At 33.8% G+C, this 19,395-nt stretch overlaps 2 protein-coding genes across 5 annotated transcripts in view; both read left to right on the plus strand.

The window, feature by feature from the left end:
- The window catches only part of LOC117993316 (nuclear protein MDM1), a 71,384-nt gene extending 52,221 nt beyond the window's left edge, over positions 1 to 19,163 (plus strand). For 2 of the 4 annotated variants that reach the window (XM_069506707.1, XM_069506708.1), the window contains 5 exons: positions 316 to 524; positions 766 to 888; positions 1,257 to 1,466; positions 4,102 to 4,305; positions 11,721 to 19,163. In XM_069506707.1, the coding sequence (XP_069362808.1) occupies positions 316 to 524; positions 766 to 888; positions 1,257 to 1,466; positions 4,102 to 4,305; positions 11,721 to 12,142 (1,168 nt within the window). In that variant the 3' untranslated portion in view covers positions 12,143 to 19,163. Of the gene's footprint in view, positions 1 to 315; positions 525 to 765; positions 889 to 1,256; positions 1,467 to 4,101; positions 4,306 to 7,271; positions 8,063 to 11,720 lie in introns of those variants that run through there. The other 2 variants (XM_069506709.1, XM_034981101.2) reach the window with 2 other exon arrangements.
- LOC117993209 (uncharacterized) overlaps positions 14,928 to 19,395 on the plus strand; it is a 43,837-nt gene continuing 39,369 nt past the window's right edge. The window contains exons 1-2 of the mRNA XM_069506331.1: positions 14,928 to 15,121; positions 15,626 to 15,762. Of these exons, the coding sequence (XP_069362432.1) occupies positions 14,928 to 15,121; positions 15,626 to 15,762 (331 nt within the window). The remainder of the gene's footprint in view (positions 15,122 to 15,625; positions 15,763 to 19,395) is intronic.

Below are 19,395 nucleotides of genomic sequence, written 5' to 3' on the forward strand. Positions count from 1 at the left end.
TGCTCAAAATGAGACTTTATTGATGAGTTTTGTAAGACCCACAATTTATTAAAAAACATTAATTTCTCGGTACTTCTTGGCCCTTGGAGTTGGAGGAATTTCGCTTACATTAAGTTACACTTAAGTTTGATTAGCGAGAAGCTGATGCTAGCAAAGAATGGCTTGAATTGCGAGGTGATGAAGCCATCGGTGTTATGCGTAGTTTAGGCATCATCAGCCAGGATTAGATCCAAACGCAGAGCGAATAGTTAAAAATTACCAAGATTGTACATATACCAGAAAATAGGTCCGTAATACAACTAAAAGAGTTTTCAGGGTCTTGCCTCGTGATGAAAAGGATGGCAAGGAGTCAAGAAACCAATCCCCGAAGAAGTTCAGGTCATTCCGCTCGGCACCGCACCAGTCCATCCATGCCAAACTTCAGGAGACAAAGGCTTTAGAACGGTCACCGCATAAGACTTCGCCCCAGAAGCAAAGGAAGAAGCTGCAAGGGCACAGCTTCGATGATGGTGCTACCCAAGAAGGTATGGATTCATTGGAAAGTGCTACTGTAATAATTTAGCATGGCAAAATTTAAAAAGCTAGATTCCCTTTAAATTTTTGACTTATTACAACAATTTATCGTCGCCCGCAACGTAGTAGTATGTCTAATAGTATCATGTTGTCCTGCTTGATAACCATTGTCGTTGTCAGTAGTAGTGGATTAATAAAATAAGGTAGTGTCAGGTGTGCCTATAGTCTAATGATTCTTTGTCTCAATTTCAGGGGCAAAAACTGATTCAGCATTCCGCTCCCCGCGCCGCCGGCCGCGCTCCGCTGACCCTGCACCCGTGCCTAGCGTGCGGCACATGCCCAACGGACACGAGGCACGTCCTGCCAAGCCTACTGGTAAGTGTGTAGTTACTGTCGCTCACGAGGCCATATGCTAGATGATTGTTGAGTCCCAAATGTATGATCAACTGTGGTCAATTCTTTGTACGGCATTCTCTTGTTTATCGATGTTTAAATCATTAATTTATCAATATAATAAATGTCAGGGATATATTTTTTGTTTTGATTTTTTTTACTCAATTAGAATACATGTATCCCAATTCTTCTATTTAAAACTTGCTAGTTCTTGGCTCGAAATTGTTTTGATTTATTAATATGTTCGTAATAAGTAGACTTTAAGTACTGATTCTTTACTGTTATCCTGCCTGATGCTTGACCCCATATCCAATTTTCTAGATATTTTAGTGTGACCATTTGTTCTGTAGGTTTGCCGTTAAGTAGGGGGAGTAGTAGTAGAATTAGGTCGTCATCCCGAGGGGGCAGATCGCCCTCGGCACCGAGCAAAACTGCGACAGTAAATGGGCCAGTATTGGTAAATGGGGATGTTGGGGCAAACGGGACAGTGGGGAAAGGGGCAACAACGCCAGACCGGGGCCGACGCAGCCGCAGCGTTTCAAAAGTGGGCATAAAATTGGGTGCGTACAATCAGGTGACAGTTGCGTCGACGCTCTGTGTTCTTTGAACAGCTTTTGTTGAATTTGTTAAAATGTTCTGTGACGCTTAAGTTTTTTTTGAGTAAAAGTCATATTTTTCTGCGATACATTTTAGGAAAATTTATTCTTGAATTTTGCGTAGGGAAGTGGAAAACAAATATCCAAGACAAAATTGCCTTATATCTTTTAGGTATCTATGATCTAGCTACTTTAATTCTTACTGATCATAGTGATCATCGTACATTTTTTTCAATATTTTCTCTTTCCCAACAAAATAAAAATGAATAAAAAATTAATGTAGATACTCGTACATCCGTATCCGTATATCCGTATTGCCGTTAATGTCGGCTCATCAATAACTATTTTCCGAGATGAGTTTTACACTCCATCATTTAATTATTATTTAAAATTTCCAATAATAAATCATTTGGGAGTTTGTCCTACCCAGTACCCACCCTATACCGGCCCAAGGAAAATTTTCAATATAATATATTTACAGAACTGTATGCCAGGGTGTATCGCATAAAATTATGGTGAACTTCGGTTTTATTGTAAAGTATCAAAATTGGTAGAGTGAGGATTTTTTCATTCTCAAAAATTATTTTTGTGATTTTCAAAGCTTTTGTTTGGCTTCTGTGATTATTATACTGATTTTTAATTACTATTATACTGATAAGTCAGTGCGTCTACGCAACACAGGTCACGTATTTAAACGCATTGGCACCTCAAGAGGGAATGGCTTCGGCACTTCACGGCGCGTGGCCTGTATGTGTGTCTTGTCCGTTTGTCACACTAACTGCACTAACGACACATTAGTGGATAATTGTTAGAATATAACATTTTATGAAGAAAACGGTGGAGGGTTGAAGATAAAAGAGATTGAAGAGTTTAGGTCTATTTTTAGTTTCAAACCTTTTTTAAGTGATATTTGTGATGATTGTCACACTAACAGTTGAACTAACTTACATTTGTCTTATAATAACCAACATTTTTTGCGAACAAGTTTGTAAAAAATTTGCGAAAATCGTATTTTAAATGATATTTGTGTCGTTTGTCATACTAATTTATACACTTCATTTTTGTTAGAATAAATGAGAAATCTCTTACTGTACAATAATTATAGTAAGGAATGGTTTTGGGCTTTTAATAATTAAACATAGTTTAGTGTATTTTTGTCACTAATGGTAGATGTAAAATAGTTAGGGTGGTTAAAGTTTTTGGGTCATATCTTTTGTATTTATACTTAGGTCATGTTTTGTGACATTATTTTGAATAATTTTTACTTAATGTGAATTTTTTGTGATTTTTTTATCTCGCATGTATCTTTTATCTGTGGTTTTTTTTTTTTTAATTTTACAATTTTAGTCAATCCATACCTACTTTTGGTGAATTATTGGCTATATTTTTTTTATGTTTGTATTATGTACCTACCTATATTGTATCTGTGAGTGTGTTCACTTTCAATGTCGATGTTGTGTGCATTAGATGTTTTAGAAATTGGTAGAACTAAATTAATATATAATAGTTATTATTAATTACCTACACATTACCTACCTCGACATTCCATCTACACGCACGAAACGTTTTGCGTCATCATTCCTCATACGTATGGCTGAGGTTTGGAATACTCTTCCGCGATATATGTGTTTCCTACAGATTACAACCCGGGTATCTTTAAAACAAGAGTGAATAGGCATCTTCTAGGTAAACGCGTCCCATCTTAGGCCACATCATCACTTCACATCAGGTGTGATTGTGGTCAGGCGTAAACCTATAATGAATAAAAAAAAAATAAAAAAAAATAAAAAAAATCTAGAGTAAGTAATTAAATCTTTGCAAAATAGAAAAAGTTAGACTTACTAACTGACATTACCAACGAAGATGTACAGCTCAAACCGATGAGTCTAGCAAATATTGCATGATGGTTTTCTGGATAACGTTGATAACGAGCGACTAGTTACTTAATTTTTTTACTTCGAACTTATCGAACGATCGATAAATATAAGCTAAAATCACATCACTTATTAATTTAACGAATAACAAAAATGGTCCGTATCTATACAGTAAAATCTTTGAAAAGAGCAATCTCTCGAGTTTCTTGCTGGTTCTTCTCGGTAGGAAAGGCATTCCATACAAGTGGTAGATGCATTTGACGATTCAAAATTCCTTGTAAAAGTTCAATTGAGTAAATAATATTTTTATTTATTTACAATGTAATGACTATCGTCAAAAATACGATGTCGATCGGATTTTCCTTATTTACCTAAATTTACGGCCTAAATAACTAATGATCAATCTATCTATAATCTAGCGATAAATAATTGCTAAGATACCTAGGTACATTGATAATAATTTTCAAAAAATAAAGTTAATAAAAACAGCCATATTCCAGGTTAGCCCGCTTTCATCTTAGACTGTATCATCACTTACCACCAGGTGAGATTGCAGTCAAGGGCTAACTTGTATCTGAATTTTTAAAAAAACCATCTATTTTTTTTAATAATTAATAACGACAGATAGGATTGAAATTGAATTAGTTATTTATTATTTTGGCAGTAAGTAACTATATCAAGGATATGGTTGGTATTTATTTAACTATTCCATTTTCAAATTACAGACGATGAGATAATACCGTCTCACCGTAGCGCATCCGTTGCCAAAGATCACTTCTTCGACGACTCGCCGGTCGTCAAGTCGCCCCCGGAGCCAACCCGGGTAAAGTCTCCGGAACAACTGAACATGCGGTCACCCGACCCGGTCAATTGGACGGTGCCTCTTGACACCGGAAAGACTTTCACGGTCACCCAAAACGTCAAAAGCGGTGAGTGTAGTCTTTTGACCAGATTGGCGGCAAATATTATCAAACTAAGTTAGGTTATAGACTAAGTTAGGGTAATTTCGAATTAAATTGTCAGTTTTGAGTAATTTTTTAATTTGGTCGTTATAAAAAGGTCTTTTATAGTAGTCAGTTGGTTCGGAAACATTTTTGTGATAGTTTCACTCGCTTCAAAGAGTATCTTTTTCATAGCATACCTAATTATTTATCTTACCCACATAATATAAAATACCAATTTAGTAGTAAATAGTGTTGCAATAACAAAATTTCTACCAACAAAAACGTAAGAATTTTGATACGAATTTTTTATACACAGTTACGAAAAGTTAGTTTTGAAATTCGTACTATACAATTTAAGTATGGCGTAAAGTGTAAACTACATAGCTGATATTGTTTTCAACTTTTTTTTTCAATAATTTTAAAAAATCGCCTTTTTCATGTACTACTTACCACGTTATTAGTCTACGTGTAGTCTACGTAAGGCTACGAGTTTACTTTTAATCAAAATACAGTGGTACTTATTTTATTTTCAATAATTTTCAAATTCAGTAGTACTTACTTCATTTTTTAGAGTTGATTTTTTTTTACAAAACGCCGTGACTTACGTAGTGTATACGAATATTCTTCAAAAACTTACATACTTAGTATGTTGCTGTTTTTTTTTAAATTTAGTAAAGTCATGGGGCTGATTCTCTTGTACACAATCTCTAAACTAAATTAAGAAGTCTAAATCTAGTGCTATCCTTTTTCGCAAGCAACATTATGATAGGGATAGCAATAGATTTAGACGTGTCATTTTAGTTTAGTTTAGAGAATGTGTACAACGGAATTAGCCACTTATTAGAATAGGAAAACAATTTAGTAATGACTGAAAAATATTAGTGTTTCCACCTCGATTAATTGGAATTTAATCAAACAAAACAATCTAAATGGACAAGATACTCTTTAAGATATTGTAGATAGGCAGCATTCGTGAATTCAGGAATGTACTTAATTATTACCTAATTGAGACCTTTGTTACCATAATGTAGGTAAAAACCTTACCTATCTATACCTACTTACCTAAGATTAACAAAATTTAAACACTAATATTTAATTACGTGCAAATTTTTAAACAAGTTTAGCATGCGCTATGGTGGTCGATTGAAGTCAAATAAGAGAAAAAAGTTGGCGAAGTCAAAGTCAAAGTCGATAAACTCAATCATTTCCACATTGACATAAAAAATGCATTTGAATCTTCAAGAAGTGTCTGGCAATGCATGACGTGATTTCTGATACTATTCTGAAGAAATTAAGTTAAATAATAAAAAATTGGACTTTATATTTTGACGTAAGATTTTTTACCCTTTATTACCTGTTATCTCCGAAAGCCACCATGGTCCAAACCAACACTGTGAGGAACGTTTGTTCGGAACAAACGTTCCTCACAGTGTTGGGGAGTGACAATACGCAGATAAACTACGAACCACACTCGCTGGCGCTTAGTTCAGAAGCAAAACACTTTGCGACTACTGTTAAGTACCCTAAAAGCTTAACAAAATTAACTACCGGCCACCGGCATAAACGTAGAAAATATTAGTGTTTAAATTTTTCCAAAAAAAAAAAAAAAACGAAGCCATCACACTATCATGCCACACGGTTATTTAGCTACGACATAACTCTACCATTCCATTTGTAACAAGTGTGTATTGTGTATAGCAACCCCACATACGACGTAGACGCTTGCAACACTCACACTAAGACACAATAAAATCATGTACATAAATACCTACTTATTTATTTATCCTAGGGCCGAAATTAATAATAAATCAATCTATCTAAGTATAATCTGTCGATAAGTTACTTAGCAACGTTGTTATTTGTCAAAAAAGATCATACAATTTTTGAAAAATAACAACATTGAATATCGAACGACTACGGATAGATTGATAATAATTATTATTAATTTCGGCTGTAAAGTGATCGCGTACGCGCCTAACGCAAACCTAATAAAATACGCGGTTAAACTTAAATATAAAAAAATGAATATTATAGTCTGCAAAAGGCAACCACATGGTCGGCTGCGCCAAAAACCGTATCGTTTACAGTGCGACAAGGCTGGCACTTCAATGCCATTGACAGGGGGCGCTGTTGGAGAACAAAGGCTTAGAATATACCATGAATATACAAACAAGAACAAAGGGAACACTTGACGACAAAGTTAGTTCCGATTTTCGCCACGCGCCAAGATAGCCTTGTCGCACTGTACTTGAAGCAATGTTCATCTCATTTACATCATTTCTTAACGGTTGATACTGCAGAATAAGTTATAAGCCGCATTTTCACTTCTAAAACCTACTTGCTTGCGCCTTGCAGCGCGGGAAGCACGTTAGGCGCGTAGTGTGCGATCATCTTTCAACGGGGATTTAATCAGTTTAAAAAATACTAAGGTACTCATTAAAAAAAGGATCATCCATTTGGTTTTTCACGTACAATCATTTATTTTGTTTATTTTTATGAAATCATCGGAACAAGTAGACGTTTGACATCCACAGAAATTATTTGGGAAGGATACACTTATTTTTGCCTGGAACGTACTTAAATAGAAGAAAAAAAAATATATTGTATAAAAATATATTGTATTTTAAAACATTATTATCTACCGATTTCACAAATGAATTCAAAAATGAAAAAGTGAGTATATTTTGATATTTTCCGTAAATACTTACAAAATAACCTGTAGAAATTAATGCTCTGTCTACCAATTTAATGTCCTTGGTCTGAAATTTCAGGTCTATTTACTTTTTTATTTCTATGCACTCTACGTGACTCTACGTTCAAATCTTAGCGCGAGACACAACTGTCACTGTCAGTTTGACAAACGTCAAATAATTTCTGCGGACATAGAACGTAACCGTAGCCGTTTCACTTATTTCATGTCATTACCATACAAATCACTCACCATATTTCAGATGAGAGCATTAAGCGCCCTAGCTCTGACTTTAAGAGCGCCTCCGTGGCCGAAGAAGGTCCCCTGAAGACAGGTACGACGACTAACGCCCTCGCCTAGGCATCGGCCATACAGCCATACACACACGGTCTTAATCAGTGTGACGGACGATGCGACAGTGAACTCTATCATGATTAACTTAAGACTCAAAGTCCTTATTCGCTATGAAATAGTTACAATTGTTATGTCAAACTTGACAGTTCTGATGAAGAAGTGTTAAATTTGACTTCGCAAAATAAATATTTGCGATTTCAATCTTACGACTTAAATTGTACGACTTCAAAACTAATTTGACCACTTCAATAGAAGAACTGTTGTTATTTTTGTTATAATAAAATAAAAATTGCAGTTACGAGTCTGCTGAGTTTTGAATATTTTAGCGAATAAAAGATTGAAAAATTCTTTTGAAACGTGACGCTTAGGTCCAATCAAATAGCATTTTGTATAACTATGGAAATCTGTATACCTATGAACTTTTAATCGCACTTAAGAAGTTTTTTTTTTCATAACATTAAAATTTTAACACAGTCGTAACTGTAATTTGCGATGTATAACTTGACAGTACCTACTTATATGGAGGCTGTAAAATTTGAGTGTCATGAAGAAATGTAAGTATTTGTCGTATCGTGTTTTCACCTGATCCTATAGAGATCACTGCCCCATAACACACCATCGACACAAGAAAAATATATTAATCTGTTTTATATCTATTGACATTGAATAGTTCATGATTAAATTATGTTACTCCAATAACTGAAATGCTTTTATTTATTTTGACCGTTTTCCGCTGAGACGTCGACCACGTATGTATTCACTTGTTGTATGTGTGTCTGTTTCAATGTTTGCGTCACAATCACAGTTTCGCACCCCAGAGCCTGATTCTCCGTAACATCCAAATAGTATTTTACGCCTATCGCACACTACCAGCGATTTCCGGCCTGAAATAATTCAGCGATAATTGTATACAGGAAGCACTTTGACGCTGAGGTCCTACGAAAACCTGATTAATTACTACCAACTTTCACTGAACCCAACCAATTTTTGTCCAAAAGAAGGATAGTACAGTAAGTGCCACTACTAGTACAGTAGTAGTCACTCGTATGCATACGAGTGAACACGCACTGACAAAGACGTCAACATGTTTAATTCTGTTGTACACAACCTCTAAAGTAAATTAACAGGTCTAAATTTAATGCTATCCTTTTCCACAGAGAGTATTATGAAAGAAATAGCAATATATTTAAACCTGTAATTTTAGTTTTAGTTTAGAGATTGTGTGCAACTGAGTTGGCCACCGTCGGTGAAAATCGTACAACGCATCTCAACCGTCTAAATTCGGCAACTAATGGATAAAATCAAGTCTCGAAAAAAGTGGTTGTTTGCATTTTTTTTTTTTTTTTAAAGAATATTAGCCATGTTAAATGACTAATATTCCCCTTTCCCCTCCAACTAAGCGTAAAGCTTGTGCTAGGAGTAGGTACGACAATAGTGCAACGGGCGGGGTTTGAACCGTCGACCTTTCGGTTTTCAGTCCACTCCTTTACCTGTTGAGCTATTGAGGCTCAAATTCACTCACTTGAAACTGCTGTTTTGAAGTCAAATTAAACAGTGCTTGTACGAAGAGCTATCAATTTTGACATTACAAAACCCAGCTTGTTGTAAGATACGAATTTGACATCACAAAATTCAGTTGCAAGTAAGATACGATTTGGATGTCACAATGAATAAGGTTCCTACTTTTCCCCTTGTTTTCCATCTCATCTGTCGACCCTATCGTTCACTTTTGCATGCTGCCGTCATGCGAGTGTAGGTTTTTGAGTAAACTCATTCACTGGATTTGGAATTTGGCCCTGTTAGTTTTAATGGTGGATCAGAGACTCTAGCGTATTTTTACAAGTTAACACTAACTATGCGTAAATTCGTCATTTAGTATGGATGCGAAAACCTCGTGATAAGTATAACATCTACGTACTAAATGATAGATTTACGCTAAATTAACGTTAGCTGTGTGTAAATTTGCCAATATTGTATGAAGATAAAGTCAAATCACGACATTTTCCCGTAAGTTCACACTTAAATGACTCATTTACGCACAGTTAACGTAATTGAAAAGTACACTAGAGTATCTGTTAATTTTTATGACAAATCAGGGTAATGATTATTAAATTTATGAGTTACGACACTTCAGTGGTATCTTACTACTGACTACATTTTGCAACGTCAAAATTGACGTCGCAAAACTGCTAAGATAAGATTTGAATAACAATACAGAATCACGGCCCTGTGCTACACGGTACTACAATTTTGAAATTATAATTCTCGCAAAAAGTTACACTCAAGACTGTTCAATCTTATATGAGTTTTGCAAACATTTTTCCTTTCACTGAAAAGACTGCGTAAGATAATTATATTGTTATGTATAATATAACGTTGATAATGTCAGAAAGGTGCTTTTGTCATAATCGTTTACAAAACTCTTAATAGCCATATCATTGTGACTGATATGAAGTGTGTTATTTTAAATAGCAGGATAATCATGCCAGCACTTTTTGATGAACTCTAGTGACGTCCCAATTTCATACCGTTGCTTTGAATTACCATGAAATAAAGAAGTCGAGGTCAAAATTTGCAAATGGTATCATACTCGTAACCAAAAGTGATCTCAAATTTGACAGTAAATTTATAAAGGGATGGCAAATTTGACATCACAAAATGCAATCAGCATAATTAATTACAGTTCAGTGTAATATTTTTTTTAACCTTGGAAAATGTTGCTGTTATAGAAGCATAAAATTGGGACGTCCATAAAAGTATATTAAATTCGGTTTCCGTCATTACTTGATAGCTTTTGGGCTAGTATATAAAAGCTCCCATAGATATTTCTTCATAGGTTTCATATCATCAAAAAAATTGCATGATTTCTAAAACTCCCTGTTATATTGAGCTAGACGTTCTTTAAATAGACTTGGATGCCCCCTTTCCCTTGGAGTAGGAAGCATGAGTTAAAAGTTTTACTAATGATATCTACACCAACAATTTTACAAATATTAATATATTTTTATGTGATTACAATCTCGAAACTCGAATTATTTATTCGCATTGAAATCGTAGTATGCCTATCTGACGTCAAACTTGACAGTCCTTGTATCAATAGGTGTCAAAATTGATATCATAAATTCGGTTCAGAGTACGATACAATTCCTATAGAAAATTAGACCCATGCCCCGGATGAGTTGAGTAAACATTAATGGGATTTTAAACTATTTTCTTCAATGATGAGTAAAGAATTAAGTTGGTGGTGATATCTCATTTAAAAGGTAGCATGTAAAAGTGTAAAACTTCGGAAAATAAAAACAAATGTTTTTCTTTTGCATTTTGTAAAAACGTAGGCGTTTTCGAGAATGCTATCTATTGATATTATTATCAATGTACACAAAATAAAATCAAGGAAAACTAAATTGAAAGAACTAATCATAATTTATCATAAGGCTACGGAAATAATTCACACAGAATAATTAGTTCTCTCACAATTTAGTTTAAATACTTACCCTCTAACAAATAAACCTGGAATAGCGGTGGAATAGTTATACTCTGTTTTGTCTTTTTCCTTCAAATGTCAAATTACTGATGACAGAGAAAGACAAAACAGAGTATAACCGAATATACCACCGCTATTCCAGGTTTATTTGTTAGAGGGTTATAGTTTTGTGTACCTAAATAATTTATCATTAAATTTAAATATGTAAACGGTTTATCGAAATATCAAAATGTAAGTAAGTATCAAATAAATAATCGAGTTTTCTAGACTGCACCAAAAATGGTGATGCCCAAATGATTTAATAATAGATTTTTATATCCTTATTGCTAACAAATTTTATAGGCACAGTAGAGAAAATAAATCCTATAGCTACACGACGTTAGAGTTTTCCATGTTTTTACAATTATTAGTGTATTGTAGCTATATAACTATTGGTATTTAATGTTAACATATTATTGTATTGAAAAATCTGTCTGTGTTCTATTCTGTGCTTTTTATGTTTATTTTGGAAGTTTCAAAATTTAAAAAACTACTAAAATGTATTAGGTACTTGCTAGAGTATATGTAAAATATGAATTGTAAAATAAAAAAAAAATAAAAAAAAATCCATACCAAAAATTCAACGTGAACGATAGTGAATAGCCGTTCGCAAAAATAGTTTTCATGAAATGGTTAACTATAACTATAGTTAATGGCAATGGTCCGTAAAAATTAACACAGTAACGCCATTAAATACTGGATAGTAGTTATTTAATTATGCCAAAAATTGTGGTCAATTTGTTAAAATTGTTTTATTTGGAAATCCTTTTTTTGAAGCTTCCAAATCAAAATTAATTTTGAACATTACACTGACCTAAACGAACCCCTTTCCAGAAATCGCTCCAATTCACCACCAGCAAATGTCACCCATTCGCTCTCTTAAAAAGAGCGACTCTCCTACAAGCCTTAGCAAGCGCACCGATAAGACCCCCACAACACCTATCAGTTTAACCCCTATCGATGAAACCAAGGCACTGGACATGAACAATATTAACGGAATTAACGGGATTAACAGCAACCAGTTAACCCCGGAAACTCCTATCGACATTCAAGATATCAAAAATATTAAAGAAATGAAGGAAAAAGAAAAGGAAGTAGTCAAAAAGTCGACCGAAGCGACCCAAGTGGCACCAGGCGTCGTCGACACAACTGTGGTCAATGAGACCCCTACAGGTGGTTTGACTGCGGCAGAAGTCCTGGACAGAGCTCGCACAAGGTTCGACAAGTTTTGGGGCAAAAAGGAGGATGAGGTTTAGTCAATTTCGAAAAGTTTATTACAAATTGTGACAATTTAATAATTTACCAATCAGTTCCTAAAGCTTCGATGAATTTATAAGACGAAGTAACAAAGAAAGTCGTAACTGCAATTTTAACATCAAACTTGAGTTTTTGAATGAAAGGAAAAAATCTTCAAATGACATCTCTGTATAAAAACATTACCAAATTGACAGTAACTGTTTATATAAAAGTTCTCTAATAATATGACATCTCTCCATACAAAAACTGTCAAGTTAGATGTACAAAATGCAGGTGCAAATGTGTTACGATTACAATATCATGGCGTACAAGAAAGTATTTCGTAGGTAAGTAGTGAATTCTTTGTAAAGCTTAAAAATTAGCATGCATTTTATGGTATAAAATAAATTGTCACTATTTGTAGTAAAATCGGAAAGATGAGAAAAAAGAGCGGTGTATTACTAGCTTCGCTTCAAACGACAAAATGTAAAGATAATAAAATATTTATTTAATAATTTCTTTACGAATTATGATATATCACTGTCTGATAGGAGTGTGATGGCTTGTGATAGTAGTGATGACCTTGACGACTAGAATAATATGTTTATATATGTATATGTCGGCTACTATACAACGTTAGTTTTAGTATACGCAAAACCTGAAAGTAGTTGTTGTTCAGAATCAGTAACAGAAACGACTGCAATCATTTTTACAACGGGTTATATTTTAACCCAAAAATATTTTAAAATCCTGCAAGTTTGAACACCTAGTTGAATGACCGCATGCACCAGCTGATTCGAGCGAGCCGCGCAAGTGGGAGCACGCACGATCGACGCCAGCTTTCCCGTTCGTTCAGTCGCTTGCTTGGGGTGACCATGTTTTTGGGGAGACCAACGACTCAACATAACAAGCTTATAACTTCGTAAGTTTTCGGTAAATATTTTTGAAATTTTGTACATTTATTTTTTATGTAAAAATATTCGACACGTGTTTCGGTTTTTCCGTATACCAAAGCTAACGTTGTATAATTGCTAACACATTGTAATTTTATAATATATCTAAGAAATCCAAGTAAGAATACCGGTTCCTTTTCTAATCCAAAACAATATTTAAGTATAATCTGACTTAAACGTTAAAAAATCTAATAATGCACTGTCTTGGCACTATCGGCCAATTAAAACATTGTGTCCTGAGAAAACTCTTTTTCCATCTTAGACATCATAAATCGCTCTGATAATTTAAAAAAATCCTATTTTTTGCTGTCATCGATAATTTTTATTTATATTTCTTGGCCTGTCGCTGTCAAAATTAGCTTTGTATACCGTCTGTCTCTCCGTCCATCATATAGTAAAAATAAACCATATAGTACAGTAAATAAAGCCGTTTTTTTTGGTCAACCTCGCACTAAATTTCCGATCCAATTTCTTTTTTTTTAGGTTAAGGGTCACTTACTGACTATAAAATCACAAAATGCTGACAGATCCAGGTGGAGCTTCGATCGCAATCTTGAAGTAAAGTTTTTGGCTTACTAAAAACTAAAATTATGAAAACCATTATTGTAGAGAGTAAAATTTTGCATCTTTTGTTTCCTGTAAACTTTTTTGTAAAACTTACCGTTTACGATTTATGACCGATTTAATGAATCGGGTTTTCCAATATTTTAAAAGTTGTCGGCCGAAATAGAATTTGTCATTTTATGGTCAGTAAGTGACCCTTAACCTAAAAGAAAAGAAATTGGATCGGAAATTTAGTGCGAAGTTAAACGCTATTTACTGGACTAATACAAAATTCCAGTACCGGTCTTACTGACAAACTGTCAAATTGAAAATGTCAAATTTAGTTTTTCTATAATCAATTTATTTATAACTAGCTTATGCTCGCGACTTTCGTCCGCGTGGACTACACAAATTCAAACCCCTATTTCACCCCCTTAGGGGTTGAATTTTCAAAAATCCTTTCTTAGCGGACGCCTACGTCATTATAGCTATCTGCATGCCTAATTTCAGCCCGATCCATCCAGTAGTTTGAGCTGTGCATTGATAGATCAGTCAGTCAGTCAGTCAGTCAGTCACCTTTTCCTTTTATATAATTAGAAGATCTTGATTACATTATGCCGCCGAAAGTAATGTACATCGGCCTTTAGAATGACATTTCGGCTTTGTAGAGGGTTGTCTCTATCACTCATACCTATATGACGTTTTGTCGGTCTCAATGACAGGGACAACGCTCTACAAATCTGCTGTCTGCTAAATGACCATGTACCTACATTACTTTCTGCCGCGTAGTAATCCACAGTAGTACATAAAAATGTCAAATTCAGTCAGTATTATATTTAATTGAAACATTAAAAATAATCTTTATTAATCTGCTACTACGTTTACGTTCTATGTTATAAAATAACAGTTTCTGTAATACCAACCTTAAAAATATTTAACAAAGTATACTCGCGTAAATGTAGTAAGCCGTCCAAAATGTAGTATTTTTTTGCAAATCTTTTTAAAATTTAACTTAATAATAGTTAAAATATTTTATTTTTAAAAATAATTGTACCACTTGCTAAAAGTGTAGGCTATATCGAAAATATTTTTTGAAAGCTTCTGTTTTGTCTATGCCTAATGTAGAAAATTCGAATTTCAATTTTGTAGCGGGAATAGCTTGCTTATTGTGAAGTGTTAATTATTGTTATAATTCAAACAAGTTAATAAATTATTAAAAATGGAAATAACTCGTGAATCCTGCAGACTTTGTCTGTCACCTACGGAATTTAACGTTTCTTTATTCAGCAATTATTCCCGTAAGACTAATATGCTGGAGAAAATATTGACTTGTTATGACCTTGTTATCAAGGAATCTGATAACTTAACAAATATTTGTCACCATTGTGCAACAAATGTTGAGAATTATTATGATTCGATTATTCAGGTGAGAAAATCACAAGATAAGATTTGTGAATCAGAGAAATCTATCAACAAAAGCCAAAAGATTGAAGGTGAAAACAGGTGTGTTACGAGTGCGTCATACGTTCGGGAACAAGTGAACGACATGGATTATACTTTTTCATTCCTAGATATATCTATCGGCAAAGAGATTTGCAGAGAGCCGAAGAAGACAAGCTCGAGTGGGTTGTTTTCTTATTTTACATCAAGCGTGAGTAAACCGTCAAATAAGAATGATCATAAATGGAAAACGCCAAACACTCTCACTGCGAATTTTAGTGGAGAAAAATTAAAAAAAAAGTGCGAAGAAAAACGCCCGGAGAGAGGTCAATCGAAAGATATATACGAATCATTTGACGGTTTACCATCCAATAATAATGATTATAAATGGAAAACGCCAAACACTCTCACCGCGAATTTTAGTGGTAAAAAATTAAAAAAAAAGTGCGAAGATAAACACCCGGAGAGAGGTCAATCGAAGGATATATACGAATTATTTGACGGTTTACCATCAAATAATAATGGTTATAAATGGAAAACGCCAAAAACTGTCACCGCGCGTTTTAGTGGTGGAAAAATCGAAAAAAAGCGCGAAGAAAAACGCCAGGCGAGATCTTCATCGAAAGATATATTCGAATCGCAATCCCAAGATATGGAAGATGAAACTCGATCAAGCATGGATTGGAAACTAACGCCGGATGAAGGTATTATAAAACGCGTGCGGGAACAAATTTTTAGCCGATTGAGTTTTTAGATTCGAATGTATATTTTAATAAGTATTTGTAACTAGTTTTACAGCTCAGCCTTTTTGAGTCCTTTATGTTTTGATAATAGGTAAATTAATTTGTAATCTGTTGTTTAAACTGTGTGATTATATCAATTAATTATTATTAATTAACAGTTTAAGTATAAAATATAATAATAATTATTACAATTATTATTGTGAGATATCAAAGGTTTTTCGAAAATGACTGAATCCTTTGAAACATAAAATTTTTAGCTTACAATAAATAATAAATCAATTGCAAATTTACCTACTGTAAAATCTGTAAAATGCGTCCAAACTAAGAATAGGAAAGTCTTGTTATAATTCCTTTGTCTGTCAACTGTCACTTCAAAATTTCGGTTGCACGGAAAATACTTTGCATAATAATATTAATGACGTATTTTACTAGGCAAGTCCTAATGATACCTACATAACTAAGTTCTAGTCCTACAAAAATCCATTGAGAATATGTTAAAATTAAATTGAATCGAAATATATATTTCTAGCTAAGACGTCTCAAAATGGCAAATTTTTTTTCCTATTCTTAGCTCGGATGCATTATATCTAAAATTCCATATAAGCAGACAAGTAAACAATTGACCAAAATGGCATCTAAAATAAGTATTTAAAGATGGACGCGCAGTTTTATTTTATTTTAGGTTTGCAGTCATTTACCAAAACTTCAGAATTATTTGATGCAATTTCCATGGAATTCCATAGAACAAGACTGGTCGCACCCCGACTTAATAAAGAAATGTAGTACTAAGTTTTTTCAAGCAGAATTAATTAAAAAAAAAATAACAAAGCAACTTAACAGATATTTATGATGAAAACTAAGTACCTAATAAAGTTCATATAATTTAACAGGCTGGTTTTAGTAGGTAAAGCCACGCGTAGGTGCGGCCAGCCATGTTGCACGTCGCATTTTAGATTTATTTCAATGTTGTAGAAAACTAAATATTTTATGCCTTTCATACTCATTTAATTACTACACCTACTGAAATATTGTACGATGTACCTACCTATAATGCTGTAAGTACATTTTTTTTATAATTTTCTTTAATGAATTTTGTTCACCATTGTAAAGGTTTAGACGACGACGGCAACGTGTCTAACTCAGCTTAACTCGATTCAATAAAGAAACGAATAGAAAATGGCGGCGTTGTTTTTTCTCTCTCACTTGCACAATATAACTGTGTAAAGAGTGTGGGTGAGATGGAATAAATAGCGCTGCTTCGTTTCTTTATTGGCACTAGTTATTAATTCTCTTTTCTCTTTTATTACAAATCGTACACAAGTACGCGCGCATTCAGTATGATGTCCTGCCGTACAGTTTCCGTCGCGTGACGTTGCCATTGCGGTTTATGCAAATTCATTTTCAAGCCTTTTTGTTCAAAAGTATGCCTACATCTTGTATGTACCTACTATACCTACATACTTTAATTAATAAATAAATAATTAGTTATACTTTCATGTTGTAACTATGAAATTATCTTTAAAAAATATTTCTTAATAAATTCTTGAGTACCTATACTTATACGTATAAAAATACGATTAAATTATTTAAATTAAATATTACCTAAGTTATTAAACAGTATTTAATTATTTTAATGAAATATTAAATTAAAATGTTAAGTGTATTTCAGATGAATGTACTTAAGTAATGAATTTAATAATCGTCTTGGATTAAAAAATATACGTGTTTGAATTTTATTACGCACGTGTTTTAAGCCTCATACACACTACTATGTTGTCGTGTGTTGTGACTCGATAATTCGTTTCACGCAAAAGGAACACTTAGGTACCTACCGTGTCATATGTGTGAAGAAATGAGACTCGATGAAGCGGAGGTTATAACTTATATGCTTAATGGGTCCATTAGTAAAGTGACCAACAAACAATTTGAGCATATTAAAGAAAAATTTAAGCAAATGCGCGTAGTCCATTTGTAGATGTCCTTGGCGGATCTAAAAAGGCTTGAGGGGTTTTACAACGGCCGGCGTTTTCAAACGGCGTATTTCCTGAGAAGCGCCGCGTAATCCGCTTTTTGCTCAAGTTAGTTTGCCGGTCTACCTACACTATTATAGTCTGTCGCTTGCTAGCGATCGATCAATTATTGTCGCGCGATTGTGTTGCAGGTTGCAACACACAACAACACCGTAATGTGTAGACAGCTTTAAAATTACAAAGTTGGAAACAGACTATAAAATATAAATGTTGCATTTCATCGATTTCTGTAGCGTGTTCAAAATGTATTTCTGTTAATTAAATATTGTTTTGTAGAATAAAAACAATGTGACTACCAAAATCATTTTAACTTACATTAGTTTCCTATAAAGGTATTACAAGGTAGGGTACAAGAGACGTATTTTTCATGAAAATACGAATGAGGTCAGCAAGATCAGGCACGATGGAAAAATAAGTAAGCAGCAGTCACCGCAGCTGACAAAACTTATAGAAACTAATATAATTAAGGATATGTACCTATGAGTTTTATACCACTTCCAAGTCAGCTCTTTTCTATCTTAGGCTGAGCTTTTTAGGTATACTTATAGAGTGTACCTACTTTGTGTTTGCTTAGACTAAGATAGAGTTAAAAAGTGTGTGTGATAGAGAGATTCATGCTACTTAAACCATTTGAGGTCAGTCAAGGATTAACTTGGTATTGAAGAAAAAGTTTTTATTTACTTTACAGTATTTTTCTTCGTTGCAATCGATGCTGGCATACGTGTATTGAAAAATACGTTGCTTGCACCTCTTGCAGGCTAGTTAGTCATTAGTTACCTACTTATTTATTTTACATAACGAATTACCTGAAGGATTTGAATTTTGAATCTCGCCTCTCCGAATTTCGCCCTGAGCGCCTTGATCATTAACAGCCCAAATTAATAGTTTAATCAATATGTAATTTGACGAAAATTTTTGCAAAATATAGGTACCTAACAACGTTGCTAAGTAACTTATCAACAGAAGTAATTTATCGACAGATTAAAGATAGATTGATTATACATTTTCTATTATTAATTTCGGCTGGTAGATCACGGTTTCATCGCGAGCCAAAATTTCTCAAATCTTTCCGGTTCTACAATTTTTAATTTTATGAATTTTTTATTTAAAAAATGCTTTCTTTATAATTAAATTGTTAAGTTCCTAAATTAAAAATCCAAATGTTTTTTCCGCACAAATGTTTGTTTGTAATGATTTGTGACCCAACCTCGAAAATATTAGAAATAGACTCCATAGCATAATAATAATTAGCTTTGCTACGAGTTTTTAGCGTGATTTGACTTTTCAGTTGTAAGATCAAAATGGACACCTCGATTAAAATATGAAAAATGAGTGTTTTTTATTTCACCTTTTTCATTGACCATACCTAATTATTATTTAAATAACTAACTTCGGATTCTCACTAGTGGGAAGTAACGCAGTTACATCTATTCATCATCAACCCATCGCCGGCTAACTACTGAGCACGGGTCTCCTCTAAGAATGAGAAGGGTTTGGACATAGTCCACCACACTGGCCAACCGCGAATTGGCAGAATTCACACACCTTTGAGAACATTAATTGA

Source organism: Maniola hyperantus, chromosome 23 (genome assembly GCF_902806685.2).
Source record: "Maniola hyperantus chromosome 23, iAphHyp1.2, whole genome shotgun sequence".
Taxonomy (NCBI): Eukaryota; Metazoa; Arthropoda; class Insecta; order Lepidoptera; family Nymphalidae; genus Maniola; species Maniola hyperantus.